The sequence below is a fragment of the Aquarana catesbeiana genome, linkage group LG01, assembly GCF_042186555.1.
Source record: "Aquarana catesbeiana isolate 2022-GZ linkage group LG01, ASM4218655v1, whole genome shotgun sequence".
Lineage (NCBI taxonomy): Eukaryota > Metazoa > Chordata > Amphibia > Anura > Ranidae > Aquarana > Aquarana catesbeiana.
Window position 1 is genome coordinate 557,793,158 of NC_133324.1, and position 16,163 is coordinate 557,809,320.

The following is a 16,163-nucleotide window of genomic DNA, read 5'->3' on the forward strand; positions in this document are numbered from 1 at the left end:
TCTATGTCCTGGAAGTTGGGACTCCTTAGGATATGATATGATATTGTTATTTTTAATATTTAAATTCTAGCATTTAAATGTGAGGGTGGGTGCACCTCATGCCAGGGAAGCTTCAACATGTTTTACTTCAATACCTTAAAGTTATACAGTTTGCTGTCTATTGCAATGCTGTTACTTTTAGCCTGCTAAGCATAATCCTTTCCCATCTTTACTGATGCAGTAAATCCACTTTACAATCAGCCTGTTAAACCCACAGGTGTCTGTTGCACTGCACCCCACATGACACACTGGGGTTGATTTACTAAAGGCAAATAGCTTAGCAGATGGGGTAAAACTTCTCTTTACAAAGAATACCCAAAATGCAAGGAAAATAAAAAATACAACATGATTGGTTGATGGAGATCAGCAGAGCTTCGTCTCATTTAACAAGCTCTGGAGCAACTGCATGTCAGAAACCATGAAACCACACTGAGACAGAAGTAAAGTTAAATCACACTAGTTTAATAATAAAAGTAAAAAGAACAAACGCAGTCAAAACATAGCCAAAGTTCAGTAACCGGAACGGATAGTCAGCCAAGCCAGAAGTCAGGGATCAATGTAGTGGAACAGCAAGCAGGATCTGGAGCCAGAAGGGATGTCAGCAAAGCCAGTCTTTAAACAGGAACGCAGGAGATAGTTTCTTGTGATGTGACCAAGGCGAAGGCAGAGCTCCTCTGGACTGCGCGGCTTAAGTAGGCAGGACTGATGAGCAGGATTATCAACAGGTGAGTAACTGTGGAGAGAGACGGGAGCTGGCAATTAGCCGACAGCTGAGCGGCCAGCTCAGAGAAGGAAGGGCTGAGCCCAGCTCTGACAGTACCCCCTCCTTAACGACCCTTCCCCCTCGGAGGACCACCAGGCTTGAGGGGAAAATGTCTATGGAAATCACGGAGGAGGACAGGGGCTTGTACTTCCGAGGATGAGACCTAATCCTCCCCTTTCCAATGTACCAGGTACTGTATGCACCCACAGTACCTACGGGAGTCAACAATGGACTGTACTTCATACTCTTCATGGTTCTCAACCTATACATAGTGAGGGCGTGGCACTGAGGTGGTAAAGCGGTTGCAGACCAAAGGTTTTAATAAGGAGACATAAAATACATTCGAAATACGCATATTAGGAGGAAGGTCTAATGCGTAAGCCACTGGGTTAATCCTGCGAAGAATAGGGAAAGGCCCAATAAATCGAGGTCCAAACTTCAGTGAGGGAACACGAAGTCGGAGGTTGCGAGATGACAGCCAGACCCTGTCCCCAACCTGGTAGGAAGGCGCAGGCAGGCATCTGCGGTCAACATGGAGTCTGTACCTATTTGCATTGCGCAAAGCCTCCTGGACTTGTGCCCAAGTGGAACGAAGACCACGGAGATGTTCCTCTAACGCAGGAATACTCTGCAGAACAAACGAGTCAGACAACATGGAAGGTTGGAAACCATAATTTGCCATAAACGGGGACAATCAGGAAGCAGAATTCAAGGCACTGTTGTGAGCAAACTCTGCCCTCGGTAATAGGTCTGACCAGTTGTTATGATGGTCAGAAATATAGCAACGTAGAAATTGCTCCAAGGAATAATTGGCTCGTTCTGCGGCCCCATTAGACTGTGGGTGATACGCAGAGGAGAAAGCAAGCTGAATTCCCAACTGTGCACAAAAGGCTCGCCAGAACCGGGACAAACTGACTACCCCTGTCCGAGACAATCACCTTGGGTAGCCTATGTAAGCGAAAGATCTTCCGAGCAAAAATGGAAACCAGTTCCTTAGAAGTGGGCAACTTCTTAAGTGGAATACAATGACACATCTTTGAGAACCGGCCAACCACTATAAGGATAAATGTGTTGCCTTGGGATTTGGGTAATTCCATAATGAAATCTATAGACAGGTGGGTCCAGGGCCTCTCTCCATTGGGTATGGGTTGTAGGAGGCCCACTGGAAGGTGTCATGGAATGTAACTCTGAGCACACACGGAACAGGCAGCTACGAAGGCAGTTACATCAGCACATAGACTAGGCCACCAGAATTTTTGGGAAATGGCCCACACAAGTTGATTCTTCCCAGGGTGGCCAGCTGCCTTGGCAGAATGGTAAGTCTGGAGCATGGCAGTACGGAGACTCTCTGGGACAAAGCAGCGGCCACAAGGTTTCTCAGGAGGAGCATGGACCTGAGCAGCAAGAATTTTGTCAACCAAAGGAGAAGTGAGACTGGTGCGAACCATAGCCAGAATACAATCAGGAAGAATCACAGAAACCGGAATCAACTCCAACTTGGAAGTGGAGGAAAATTGTCGTGACAAGACGTCAGCCCTTACATTTTTAGTACCAGTACCGGGTAAGAATGAGACAATGTAATTGAAAATTGACAAGAAAAGATCCCATCGCGCCCTTCTGGGAGAAAGGCGTTTAGGCTCAGACAAGAATGTGAGCTTCTTATGGTCAGTAAGAATGAGAACTGGCACAGTGGTACCTTCGAGGAACTGTCTTCATTCTTTCAGGACTAAAATGATCGCCAACAGCTCTCTGTCACCAATCTTGCACTCCGCAGGTGACAATTTCTTGGAAAAGTAGCCACAAGGCTGCATAGCGCTCTCAGAGGTAGGACGTTGAGAAAGAAGGGCACCAACACCAGTCTCAGAAGCATCAACCTCAAGGATAAAAGGTAACGTAGGATCAGGATGTGCCAACATAGGAGCAGAAACAAAGGCAGCCTTGAGACTCTCAAAGGCTTGAATGGATTTCGGAGACCAACTCTGTGGGTTACCGTCCTTTCTGGTCATATCAGTCAGGGGTTTGACCAGAGACGAGACGTTACGAATAAACTTCCAATAATAGTTGGCAAAGCCCAGGAAACTCTGCAGAGGATGTAAACCCACGGGTCGGGGCCACTGTAGGACTGCCGAAAGTTTCTCTGGGTCCATCGAGAAACCAGCAGTGGAAATGACAAGCCCAGGAATTTAACCTGTTCACGATGGAACTCACACTTCTCCAGTTTACAATAGTGATTGTTCTCTCTTAGTTTCTGAAGCACACGACATCTGTGTGGTGGGTCTCCAGGGACTTGGAAAATATGAGGATAGCATCGAGATAAACCACCACACATAACTGCAACAAATCTCGGAGGACATCGTCAATAAATTCCTGGAAAACTGCCGGGGCGTTACAAAGGCCAAAAGGCATTACGAGGTACTCATAATGGCCTGTTCTGGTATTAAACACAGTTTTCCACTCGTCACCATCCTTAATCCTCACGGGATAGTATGCCCCTCTCATATCAAGCTTCATGAAAACCGTTGCTCCCTTGAGACAGTCAAACTCCGAAATCAATGGAATCGGATAGAAATTCTTAATTGTGAAACGATTGAGACCCCTATAATCAATACAACGTCTCAGTTCACCACTCTTCTTCTTTGCAAAAAAGAAACCAGCACCAGCAGGAGACGAGGATTTGCAATTGAAACCTCGAGAAAGTGCATCTGCAACATACTCCTCCATGGCCTTATCCTCCAAGACCAACAAAGGGTAAACCCGGCCACGAGGGAGGTATGGCACCAGGTTGAAGGTCAATTGCGCAATCATACGGCAGGTGTGGAGGCAAACGACCGGCATGACCTTTGTCAAAGACATCGCTAAAATCGGGGTACTCCTTCGACAGGGAGGAGAGTGAAGAGGTGCACAGGACCTTGGCTACCTTCTGGAAGCATGTCTCACTGGATTGTGGTGAACAGGAGAGAACCTCAGCACGGAGCCAATCAAAAGAGGGGTTGTGCCTCTGTAACCAAGGATAACCAATAACCAATGGAAACTTAGGTGAGGAAATAACTTGGAATTGGATTATCTCATGGTGAAGAGCCCCTATGGCCATGGACAATGGAACATCTCATGAGTCACATGGGCAGGCTGTAGAGGTCTCCCGTCAAGAGCCTCAATGGCAAGTGGAGTGTCATGCAGCTGCAGAGGAATCGAGTGCTTCGATACAAAGGCAACATCAATGAACAGGCCTGCAGCCGCAGAGTCGATTAGAGCCTGAATCTCGATGGATGACTCAGCCCAAGAAAGGGTGACCAAAACCAGGGGCTTATCATTCTGGATAACTGGGGATGAAACAACGCCACATAAGGTCTGTCCGTGAGCAGGACCTCAAGGTTCGGGCGTTCCCTGGACGGGTAGGACAAGACTTCAAAAAGTGACCTGCCTGGCCACAATAAAGGCACAATCTCTCCCTCCTCCTAAAGGCTCTCTCATCTGCAGAGAGACGCGTGAAACCCAAGTGCATGAGTTCACCTTCACTGCCTGATTCGGTACCAGGAGGCATGGGAGGTGAGGGAGGCCCGGGTGGGACTGCAAAGCTCAGAGACAAACCTACAGGAGGCTTCCGCAAGTGCTCCTTAAAAGAGAGTCTTTCTCTGAGTCTGGAGTCAATGAGGATGTCAAACGTGATCAACTTCTCCAGCTCAGTGGGTATATCTCGAGCTGTTATCTCATCCTTGATAGTATCCGAGTAACGATGAGAAAATGCAGCCACAAGGGCCTCATTGTTCCACACAACCTCTGCTGCCAGAGTATGGAATTCAATGGCGTAGTCGGCAACAGTTCTCATACTCTGTTCGATGGACATGAGGCACTTGGCAGCAGAAGCGGAGTGTGCAGGAACGTAAAATACCCTTTTAAACAAAGCCACAAACTCAGGGTAACTCAAAACAACAGGTTTTTGCATCTCCCATAGAGGGTTGGCCCAGGCCAAGGCTCTTTCAGAAAGCAAAGATATCACAAAACCTACTTTGCTTCTGTCTGTGGGAAACACCTGGGGCAGCATCTCAAAGTATATCTCAACCTGGTTGAGAAACCCTCTGCATTGGACTGGATCGCCCCCAAATCTCTGGGGAAGCAGAGCGGAGCCAGACATACCTCTAATAGAGGTAATATTCGAGGCGGGTGCCTGCACAGAGACTGGAGCAGCAGCAGGGTTGGCCTGCAACATAGGTTGTATCGGGCCAGCCACAGTGGGAGATTCCAGGTGAGCCGTGCGACTCAGGAGCGTTTGTAATGCCATGGTGAACTGATCCATGTGGTGATCCAGTTCATCCAATCTGGAAAAAATATTACCAACAAGTGGATTGACTGCATCTTCTGAATTCTGAAATCAGACCGAGACAGAAGTACAGTTAAATCACACTTGTTTAATAATAAAAGTAAAAAGAACAAACTTAGTCAAAACATAGCCAAAGTTCAGTATCAGGAACGGATAGTCAGCCAAGCCAGAAGTCAGGGATCAATGTAGTGGAATAGCAAGCAGGATCTGGAGCCAGAAGGGATGTCAGCAAAGCCAGTCTTTAAACAGGAATGCAGTTTCTTGTGATGTGACCAAGGTGAAGGCAGAGCTCCTCTGGACTAGACGGCTTAAGTAGGCAGTAGGGATGAGCTTCGAGTTCAAGTCGAACTCATGTTCGACTCGAACATCGGCTGTTCGCCAGTTCGCCGAACAGCGAACAATTTGGGATGTTCGCGGCAAATTCGAAAGCCGCGTAACACCCTTTAAAAGTCTATGGGAGAAATCAAAAGTGCTAATTTTAAAGGCTTATATGCATGGTATTGTCATAAAAAGTGTTTGGGGACCTGGGTCCTGCCCCAGGGGACATGGATCAATGCAAAAAAAAGTTTTAAAAACGGCCGTTTTTTCGAGAGCAGTGATTTTAATAATGCCTAAAGTGAAAAAATAAAAGTGTAATATTCCTTTAAATTTCGTACCTGGGGGGTGTCTATAATATGCCTGTAAAGGGGCGCATGTTTCCCGTGTTTAGAACAGTCTGACAGCAAAATTACATTTCAAAGGAAAAAAGTCATTTAAAACTACTCGCGGCTATTAATGAATTGCCGGTCCCGACAATACACATAAAAGTTCATTGATAAAAACGGCATGGGAATTCCCCACAGGGGAACCCCGAACCAAATTTAAAAAAAAAATGACGTGGGGGTCATCCTAAATTCAATACCAGGCCCTTCAGGTCTGGTATGGATATTAAGGGGAACCCCGTGCCAAAATTTTAAAAAAAATTATGTAGGGGTCCCCCTCAAAATTCATACCAGGCCCTTCAGGGGAATACCGTGCCAAAATTAAAAAAAAAATTTGCGTGGGGTCCCCCCAAAAATACATACCAGACCCTTATCCGAGCACGCAACCTGGCAGGCCGCAGGAAAAGAGGGGGGATGAGAGAGCAGCCCCCCCCCTCCTGAACCATACCAGGCCACATGCCCTTAACATTGGGAGGGTGCTTTGGGGTCCCCCCTAAAGCACCTTGTCCCCATGTTGATGAGGACAAGGGCCTCATCCCCACAACCCTGGCCGGTGGTTTTGGGGGTCTGCGGGCGGGGGGCTTATCGGAATCTGGAAGCCCCCTTTAACAAGGGGACCCCCAGATCCCGGCCCTCCCCCCTGTGTGAAATGGTAAGGGGGTACAAAAGTACCCCTACCATTTCACAAAAAACTGTCAAAAATGTTAAAAATGACAAGAGACAGTTTTTGACAATTCCTTTATTTCTTCTATCTTCTTTCTTCCTTCATGCTTCGGTTTCTTCCTCCATCTTCTTCCTCTTCTGGTTCTTCTGGTTGTTATGGTTCTTCTGGTGTTCTCGTCCAGCATCTTCCTCCGCAGCGCCTCCTTGTCTTCATCTTCTTTTGGAGAGATGGGAGCTGGCAATTAGCCGACAGCTGAGCGGCCGGCTCAGAGAAGGAAGGGCTGGGCCCAGCCCTGACGCTGCACTTGCAAAGTGCACAGTCTATTGATCTTTGAGTGCTTGAAGAATTTACTTTAGTTGTGAGAAAAAATGCACACACCCTATGTCTGAGCACCACATAATGTATTAACTTGTTTTATAACTCAGCTTGTTACTCCATGTTATAATATCTTTTCTTGGGACGACTTTAATATGCCTGATATTTGATCACGGGTTGGCTTACAACTGTGATCAGTGTTCCACTTTCTCCAACAATCTACCTTATTTAATATCTTTTTAGCCCAGCTTTACATTCATTGTTTTAAAGCATTTCCACCACACTGCCCACACAAGAATCCCTGACTCCACTTACCTAGGACTCACAAGGCTACTTCATCTCTAATGCTTCTCCTGATCCAAACCCTGCCCTGCTGACTTGGCCTCACAGTCTAATCCTTTCCTCACCCTTTTGACACTTTTGCATAGCATGCTCCCAATTATTATATCTTGATCTTGGGGCAAATTATCACAAGTGCCATCATTACAATCTGCTCGGAAGAGGACCACTGCTCTTTCTACTAGGTGACCTGACAGGCTATTTAAGGCACCACCCATGTTCCACTTTACCAAGGCACAATCATTAGCCCACACATATTCCTCTCTCTGGTACATTACCATTTGACATTTTTAGTTCCATTGTTCAATGTTCATACAAATTCTAGGCCACATTGGCCTCTCATTTTCTTTATCCCCCCCCCCCCCCTTTCCTAATAAGTGTACTTTGGCATCCAGATATTTTCCCTTCTTAAAGAAAGAAATCATTTTTGTCCACATACTTCTCTTGCTTCACTTTTTTCTTTCATCTTGAGGAGGGAAGGAGGGGCTTTTTCAGCTAAGCATACCCTCCTCCAGACGATTGCAGTAAATGAGAAGCAGATAAAATCTTAGCATAAAAAAACTCAACTCTCTTTAATTCTTTAACTGTCCTTTGAATATTTTAGATCCCTGGTAGATTTTTTTTAGCAAAAAACGTGAACCTTTACTCCAAGTAAGAATTAAACCGAAACATTCAGGTAGTTTAGTGATAGGATAACTCACAGCCAGATCTCCCTCTTCAGTATGCTCAAGATTTTCTTTTCTCTAAAAAACACATGCAAAGCCTTGGTTTTTTTGTGCACCTAAAAGATACCTAATTTATACTCGCCCATTAACCATATATACCGTATTTATCGGCATATAACACGCGCCAGCGTATAACATGCACCCCAAGTTTAGGAGGAAATTTTAAGGAAAAAAACTTTTAGGAGGGAAGTTTAAGGAAAAAAATTAACATTTACATGCCCATCAATGCAGCCTTGTCAGTGTCCATATGCAGCCTTGTCCATCATTGTAGCCTTGTCAGTGTCCTGTCAGTGTCCATCATTGCAGCCTTGTCAGTGTCCTGTCAGTGTCCATCATTGCATCCTTGTCAGTGTCCTGTCAGTGTCCATCTTTGCAGCCTTGTCAGTGTCCATCATTGCATCCTTGTCAGTGTCCATCTTTGCAGCCTTGTCAGTGTCCATCATTGCATCCTTGTCAGTGTCCTGTCAGTGTCCATCTTTGCATCCTTGTCAGTGTCCATCATTGCATCCTTGTCAGTGTCAATTGCAGACAGTCTGTACTGTCAGTACCTTACCATTTAAAAATGGCGCTGCCGAGATACAGTGACGGATGTCCTGTATATCTCGGCGGCTCTCGGCCGCTCTCGGCTGTTCTCGGCGGCTTTCGCCTCCCATGCGGGACTGTGAGAGCCGCCGAAAGCTGCCGAGAACAGCCAAGAGCGGCTGAAAGCCGCAGAGAACAGCCGAGAGCAGCCGAAAGCCGCCGAGAACAGCCGAGAGCGGCCAAAAGCCGTCGAGAATGGCCGAGAGGCTCACAATCGGCGGGGGATCGGTGTATAACACGCACCCATGATTTTCTCCTGATTTTAAGGGGAAAAAAGTGCGTGTTATACGCCGATAAATACTATATAGGATATAAAATGTCAGGTTTTTGTGATGTAAAAAGACCTAAAGGATTCTAAAGTAATGGGGGACTCTGAAGCAAGAGAGACACTGATGTGGGGGGGGGGGCATTTATGTAAGGGGGGCACTGATGCAACCTAATAATATTGTTAAAAAAAATAAATACAATTGTAAAAAAATAATTCCTCTTTTGGGGTGGGGCGCCAAACTGAGTCTTTGCCCCGGGCAAAAGAAAGTGTAGCTATGTCATTGCTTGTACCAATGACCTTAGTGAAACCCCCAACCATCTGTAGTTCTTTACACTTATTTATTTTGTACTTGGAATGCTGTTGTTTGTTTATGATCATTATATTGTTACAATAGAAATCATATTTCCATGAAGACAATTCAATTACAATTTACTATTTCAAGGATAATGTCCTAGGACTTAATAGATGTTTGATATGTTTGTGTGAAGAATACATTTTGTGTGATTTTTGTTATGTGATTTTAGATTACTGTAGTAATCCATTTAACATATTTTGAATTGAAAAATTATTTCTTTACATGACTTTTTTAATAATTTTTTTATGATTATATGTAGTGAACTGTGATTACCTCATTAATATCAGTGCAGTGTGTGCCATTTCCAGAAAAGCCAGGTGGACATGGGCCACATGAAAATCCAGATCCTGTTTTTGTGCAGGTAACTCCAGCAAAGCAGGGATTAGGTACACATCTATTTGCAAAAGCTGTAACAGCAATTTGTAGACCAGTGGCTTTTGTGTGAAGTCCTGCAGAAATAGGGAAAGAAAAAGTGCTATATACACTTAACAAATCAAAATGCACATAAGTAAATATTTAGTTACCAGAGCTTTTAGATAAAAAAAAGTGGAATCAGTTTGGGTAGGTTTTGCAGGTACCTGAAGTGAGGCTTGTAAAAATATTAAGAAGGTTGCTAAGTTTCTGTCAGATAGTATTGTTGTGTTTGTTTTTTTAGTCCTGGAAATTTTATAAAGTTATTTAGAAATTGTTGATCAGAATTTCAAATCTTTTGACAGGTAAAATTGTAAACAAATGTATTTTAAATGTTTATTTAGTTGTTCAAGTGGAACCTACCTTTAAAGTTTTAAGTTAGCAATTTCCCAACTTTATATATGTAGCGCCTTGCTCCTGATGGGCAGGTGCTATCTGTGTAAGTTTAAGTTTGTCTGAAGCTGCAGTTTAGCTCAGACTAATTATGGTAAATTTACTGGTTTCTGTATCAGTTCAGCTGGGTTGTGTCAGTTTCCACTTGACCGTGAATGTTGCTGTGGCCCCCAGTAAGTGTTGGAAATGCAACAGGTTGGATGCATTGGGTACCCTTTTTACCCAGAAACAGCCCGGTGGGAGTGGTTTACTCGCTGTGCATTCTGGGTGAGGGTATTTAAGGTACAGGCGCCAATTGGCCGGGGTTCTTTTTATTGTTGTCCCTGACCTGAAGGCCCTCCTGGCCAGAGGGGGGCCGGGGCAGCTCTGCTGCCTCGGGGCCGGCTGGCCCGAGGCGTTGCTACTACAGAAGTAAGCCCAGGAGCTCTGGGGCCTGCTGATCCAAAGGGTGGTCCTGTGCTGCCTTGCCTGCGGGGAGAAGCCAATCGGTTGGAGGAGACCAGGGGAGGACTTCTCTAGAGATGACCGAGCAAAGTATGCTGGTATCTCAGTAGGAGCCTGGAAACTCAATCGAAGGATGCAACCTGGATCACTTATCTCACAGTATCGCCAAATCTGCTGAAAGAAACTGGTACTGTGCAGTTAAGCTTTAACTTTAGCAAAAGTCCAACACCGTTCTGTGGCAGAGGATTGTGTAACGACTGCAACGATTAGTATTGTTTCTCATCAAGTCTGTGGCAGAGACTGTGTCCGAGCATTACACCGGCTGCTAGGACAGTGAGAGAGACCTATCCGGTGAATGTTATATCCAGTTGAGGAAACCGTTTGTCCTCTGGATAGAAGAAATACCCTGATCCGCAATACAAGGTACCTGAATCCCCCCTTAACCCACCATCCCTCTATCTGACATTGAAGAATAAAACAATTGCAAACATAACGAAACTAAGTGTTTGGTGCAGACATCTTTGAATCTTTTCTCTTTATTGGGACCCCTGAGATGGACACGGTGTAACGGTGAGGTAACAGTAAGCCCAATCTAAACCAGCAGCTCCTTCGGGGGTAAGTGCTACATATGTAAACCTTAAATTAATGTCCTATATAGAGAATTATGTTAAAGTTCAATGATTTTCAAAGTGCAGTTTGAATGCACTTATGAAATGGCCTTCAAAGACTGCTATCGCTGTACCCCATTCAGAAGCACTCCCACACTCTTGTATGTGAACATGTGCACTGAACATTGGCTGGAGTTGTAAAGTGATTGTAAAGGGGAATTTTTTTTTTTTTTTTTAAATAACAAATACGTCATACTTACCTGCTCTGTGCAATGGTTTTGCACAGAGCAGCCCCTGATCCTCCTCCTCTTCTCGGGTCCCCTACTGCCGAGTGCCTCCATAGCAAGCCACTTGCTTTGGAGGCACTCACACAGTCTATAGCTCCTGAGCCATGCTCTGGGTGCCCCCCGATCCCTCCTCACTGGCTGTGATTGACAGTAACAGGAGCCAATGGCTCCCACTGCTGTGTCTGAGCCAATGCTCTGATGCTGGATCAATATTGTGCCAAGGTAAGTATGGGGGGCTGTCATGAGGAACATGGAGGCTGGAATTGCTGACCTCTCTTTCTGAGAATGCTAGTTGTCTGTCATCCATGCTGACCTACCAATTTTTTAGCTTTCCATGTCAATGACCCAAAAAAGTTTTCAGATAAAGACTTCTGACTTTTCCTGATCCTAATTTTTTGATTTGAAAAGATTTGAAGCCATTGTGTTGGGATGACAGGCAGACAATTGGAATTTTAATAATAATAATTATTATTGATCCAGTCTTTTTTTTTAATAGCTTTACTTTTACAGAGTATTTTTTGTCATACTCAGTTATATAGTCACAAACAGTAAACTCAGTTAATCTAATAGTAAAAATGCTGCAACAATTATGGTTATTACAAAATTTAAAACCAAAAAACCTCATAAGAGTTTGGGACCATAAGAGGTGGTCACCTTAGCTTCTGTTTCTTCATGAAGCATTGCTTAAAAGTAAGCTAAGGTGTTTCAGTAACCCTCTAGAATTCTGAATGATGGTTGTGAGAAAAAAAAGACCACTATGAAATGATTAAGAATTTAGCATATTTAAAGCAACTAATTAGAATAACTGTTGTCATCAATGACTGGCTATTGTTATTATATGTCTGGCTACTGCTTAATATTTAAGGCCATAACTGGACAGAGGATACACATTCACAGCAAAGTCTGGTGTGTTAACTTAAGCTCCCACCAGAATCTTTTCTACAGAGTGTTTATTTGGGAGTTTTTTTTGTGAACTTTTCACTTTCTAAAACTGCTAAGCTGCAGTTTGTCTTGTGCATTTTTATTGTATAGGAATCAGATAGCGACTGCTAATTTTCGAGTGCAGAAAAGGCAAACAGATGTGGGGTTGTTTCTCACTTACAACCTGCTTCTCTCCTGAGAAAACTCCAGTCTATTTAAACTTAAAGCGGAGTTCCAACCAAAAATGGAACTTCCGCTTTAAGGGAAGGTGACCCCCTGACGTATCACATTTGGTATGTCATTTTTTAGGGGGTGGGGCGGAAACCCTCTTTTTAGAGGGTTCCAGCTCCCACTTCCTCCCGGGGCACCACGGCATCGGTAGTAAGTTCACCTCTCCCCCCTCCCTCTCGGCAATCATCTGGGACACGTCACAGGTCCCAGATGATTGCCCGGCCAGTCACAGTGCACAGCGGAGAGGAGGGGGGGACGAGCGGGGCTTCGTCCTCCCGCATCACTGGACCCTGGGACAGGTAAGTGTCTGATTATTAAAGGTCAGCAGCTGTAGTATTTGTAGCCACTGACTTCTAATTTTTTTTTTTTTAGTTGTAACTCCACTTTAACCGCTTGCCGACCGTCCGCCGCAGTTATACTGCGGCAGAATGGCACAGGCAGATGAATCACCATCTATGGTACCCCTGCTCGCCCACGGAGCCGATGTAAGTGCCCGGCAGTCTCGATCACCACTGGGCTCCTGCAATTGCTCGGGGCACACAGAGAACCGGAATCTGTGTGTGTAAACACACAGTTTCCGGTTCTCTGAGGGGAAAACAGACAGATCGTCTGTTCATACAGAGTATGAACAGACGATCTGTCATGTCCCCTGCACTCTCCCATCCCCCCTTCAGTTAGAACACGTACTAGGATACACTTAACCCCTTCACTGCCCCTTAGTGGTTAACCCCTTCACTGCCAATGACATTTTTACAGTAATCAATGCAATTTTATAGCATTGATCGCTGTAAAAATGCCAATGGTCCCAAAAATGTGTCAAAATTGTCCCACGTGTCCGCCATAATGTCGCAGTCCCGATAAAAATCGCAGATCGCCGCCATTATTAGTAAAAAAAAAAAATGAATACTAAAAAAGCCATAAAACTATCCTCTATTTTGTAGACGCTATAACTTTTGTGCAAACCAATCAATATACGCTTATTGCAATTTTTTTTTTACTAAAAATATGTAGAAGAATACGTATCGGCCTAAACTGAGGAAAAATTTTTTTTTTTTTAATATATTTTTTGGGGATATTTATTATATCAAAAAGTAAAAAATATTGCGTTTTTTTCAAAATTGTTGCTCTTTTTTTGTTTATAGCGCAAAAAATTAAAACCGCAGAGGCGATCAAATACCACCAAAAGAAAGCTCTATTTGTGGGAAGAAAAGGACGTCAATTTTGTTTGGGTCGCACGACCGTGCAATTGTCAGTTAAAGTAACACGGTGCCAAATCGCAAAAAGTGCTCTGGTCTTTTGCCAGCCAAATGGTCCGGGGCTTAAGTGGTTAACTAGGAAAAAAGAGGGGTTTTTTTGTCCAACACATATGTAAACACAGCTTTAATAACTTCAGTGTAGGATGCACAAGAAACATTCTAGGAAATGTTTTCTTTTAGTCCCATTTCCTGCTGTGCTACCCATACTTGCTAGGTAACGAGCAAACTAAACTTTAAGGTAAGATCACAAACACCCTCTGTCCTGTTAAATCATTCTTTGAATGTGTGGTGAATGTAGTCAAAGAGGCAATAAAGCCAGGCAATGAAACACATATTGAAGCTTGTGTTTCCCAAGAAGGGAGCCACAAAGATCTAGAAAGCCCATGCTTGTGCAACAAATCTCCCAGTGTGATTTCCCAATGATGGGTGTAACTACATGGCCAAGGTGATATACACTACCGTGTAAAAGTTTTAGGCATGTGTGAAAAAATGCTGTAAAGTAGGAATGCTTTCAAGAATAGAAATGTTAATATTTTTTTTCAATTAACAAAATGGAAACTAATGAACAAAAGTGAAATCCAAATCAAATCAATATTTAGTGAGATTCAAAACAGCACCAATTCTTCTAGGTAAACTTGCACATAGTTTTTGAATTAACTCGGCAGGTAGGTTGTTCCAAACATCTTGGAGAACTAACCACAGATCTTTTGTGGGTGTAGGCTGCCTCAAATCCTTCTGTCCCTTCATGGAATCCCAGACACACTTGATGAGACCAGGGCTTTGCAGGGGCCAAACCCTCACTTCCTTCTCCTTGTTCTTCTTAATGCTGAAGATAGTTCTTAATGACATTGGCTGTATGTTTGAGGTTGAGGCTGCAGAATAAATTTGGGGCCAATCACACTCCTCTTTGATAGTATGGCATGATGGATAAATATCTGCCTGTATTTACCCGCATTGAGGATATCATCGAACCTGACCAAATCTCCAACTCACTGCTTTACTCTTGCCTGCAAACACTCATCATTGTACCGTCCTCCAGCCCTTGCACTTGCTGCCATTTTTCTGACCCCAGCTATGTTTGCATTGATAGTTGAGTCGCGTAGCTTTGGTTCCGCATCGGAGTTATGGCTTTTGGCTGCAATTTTTTCATGAAGAAAAATTTTCTCTTCAGGTCAAACTTCCCTGGACTGTAGATGGATGTACCTAGGGTGTACCATGGGTCTCACTGGTTTCTGTCAGTTCTATGCTGGACATCTTCCGATGTCAAAGGGAAGTAAGCATGATGTGTCTTTCATCTGCTGCATTAAGTTTCATTGGCTGACCAGTGCATCTACAGTCCTCAACGTTGCCCATTTTTGTGCTTCTTCAAAAAAAAGAACATGAACAGCACATCTTGAAACTGCAGTCTGCTTTGAAATCGTTGTCTGGCTGTGCTTGGTCTTGTCATGGTGTATGAACTGTGACATGAAACGGTCTTCCACAACCTCAGCTTAGTAGCAGAGTTTGGCTGTTCCTCATCCAGTTATAAGCCTCCTACACAGCTGTTTCTGTTCCATTTAATGTCTGTGTTTCAACCTACACATGGAATTGATGATTATTAGCACCAGCTTGGTATAACCGGTTAATCATACACCTCACTCTGATCCTACAAAATCCTTGACTTTGTGCAAGTGTACAAAGTGTGCAGGTTTAAGAATCGATGCTGGTTTAAAACCAAAGGGTAGACACCAAATATTGATTTGATTTAGATTAGTCTTCTGTTCATTTACTTTGCATTTTGTAGAGTGATGCAAATAAACAGTTAAAATATATATTTTTGAAAGCATTCTTACTTTATAGCATTTCTTCACATCTGCTTAAAATGTTTGCACATTACTGTATATATCAGAAAGCTGTCTATGACAAGATTGCTAGGCCTGGCTATCTTGTGTTCTCTGGGGTTGTCTGTGACCTGCTCTCCCTATTTTTAGCTTGATCAGGGCCTAGGACACTTGGCTGGTGATAGGCTTTTCTGTCTTTTTTCTCTTCCTGAGTATTTTGTTTCCTGCTTTCTTATTTGCTTTCTGTTGTCTATCTGTTGCAATTCCTGCTGATCCACCTGTTCTTTCAGTGTCATTTTAACTCTCCTGCCGTCCTCCCTGGCTTTTTCCTGTACTCCAAAATTCCCTCCTGTGTCCCAGTGCAAGAATACCTGCCCTAGTTATCAATTCAGGTACATGAAGGGGCATAACCAAGTGCATACCTCCTAATGTGTCCATAACTCTGTAGAAGGCCACATACTCTGCTAGTCTGTTGTAATGTTCATATAGCTGTAACCAGGGTGTACTTACCTCTGACACTTGTCTAACTGTGTCATTGTAAGGGTGCCCTGGCTGACATCTGGTACTCTGCATGTCTTGATCTGTGCTGTGTTCCTGATTACTACTAAGTACAACCTTTTTATGCATGGTTAAGTGTTCACATGTTGTATATGCAGATATATGATGTGTTTTAAATCTGTAGCTTTGACAGCCTTGGATAAAGTTTACTCAACCCTAATCATG

General features: G+C 43.9%; 1 protein-coding gene across 1 annotated transcript in view; it reads right to left on the bottom strand.

Annotated features, from left to right (window-relative positions):
* The window catches only part of COMP (cartilage oligomeric matrix protein), a 227,582-nt gene that overhangs the window by 123,468 nt on the left and 87,951 nt on the right, over nucleotides 1–16,163 (bottom strand). Inside the window, exon 4 of the mRNA XM_073596126.1 lies at nucleotides 9,343–9,518. Within this exon, the coding sequence (XP_073452227.1) occupies nucleotides 9,343–9,518 (176 nt within the window). The remainder of the gene's footprint in view (nucleotides 1–9,342; nucleotides 9,519–16,163) is intronic.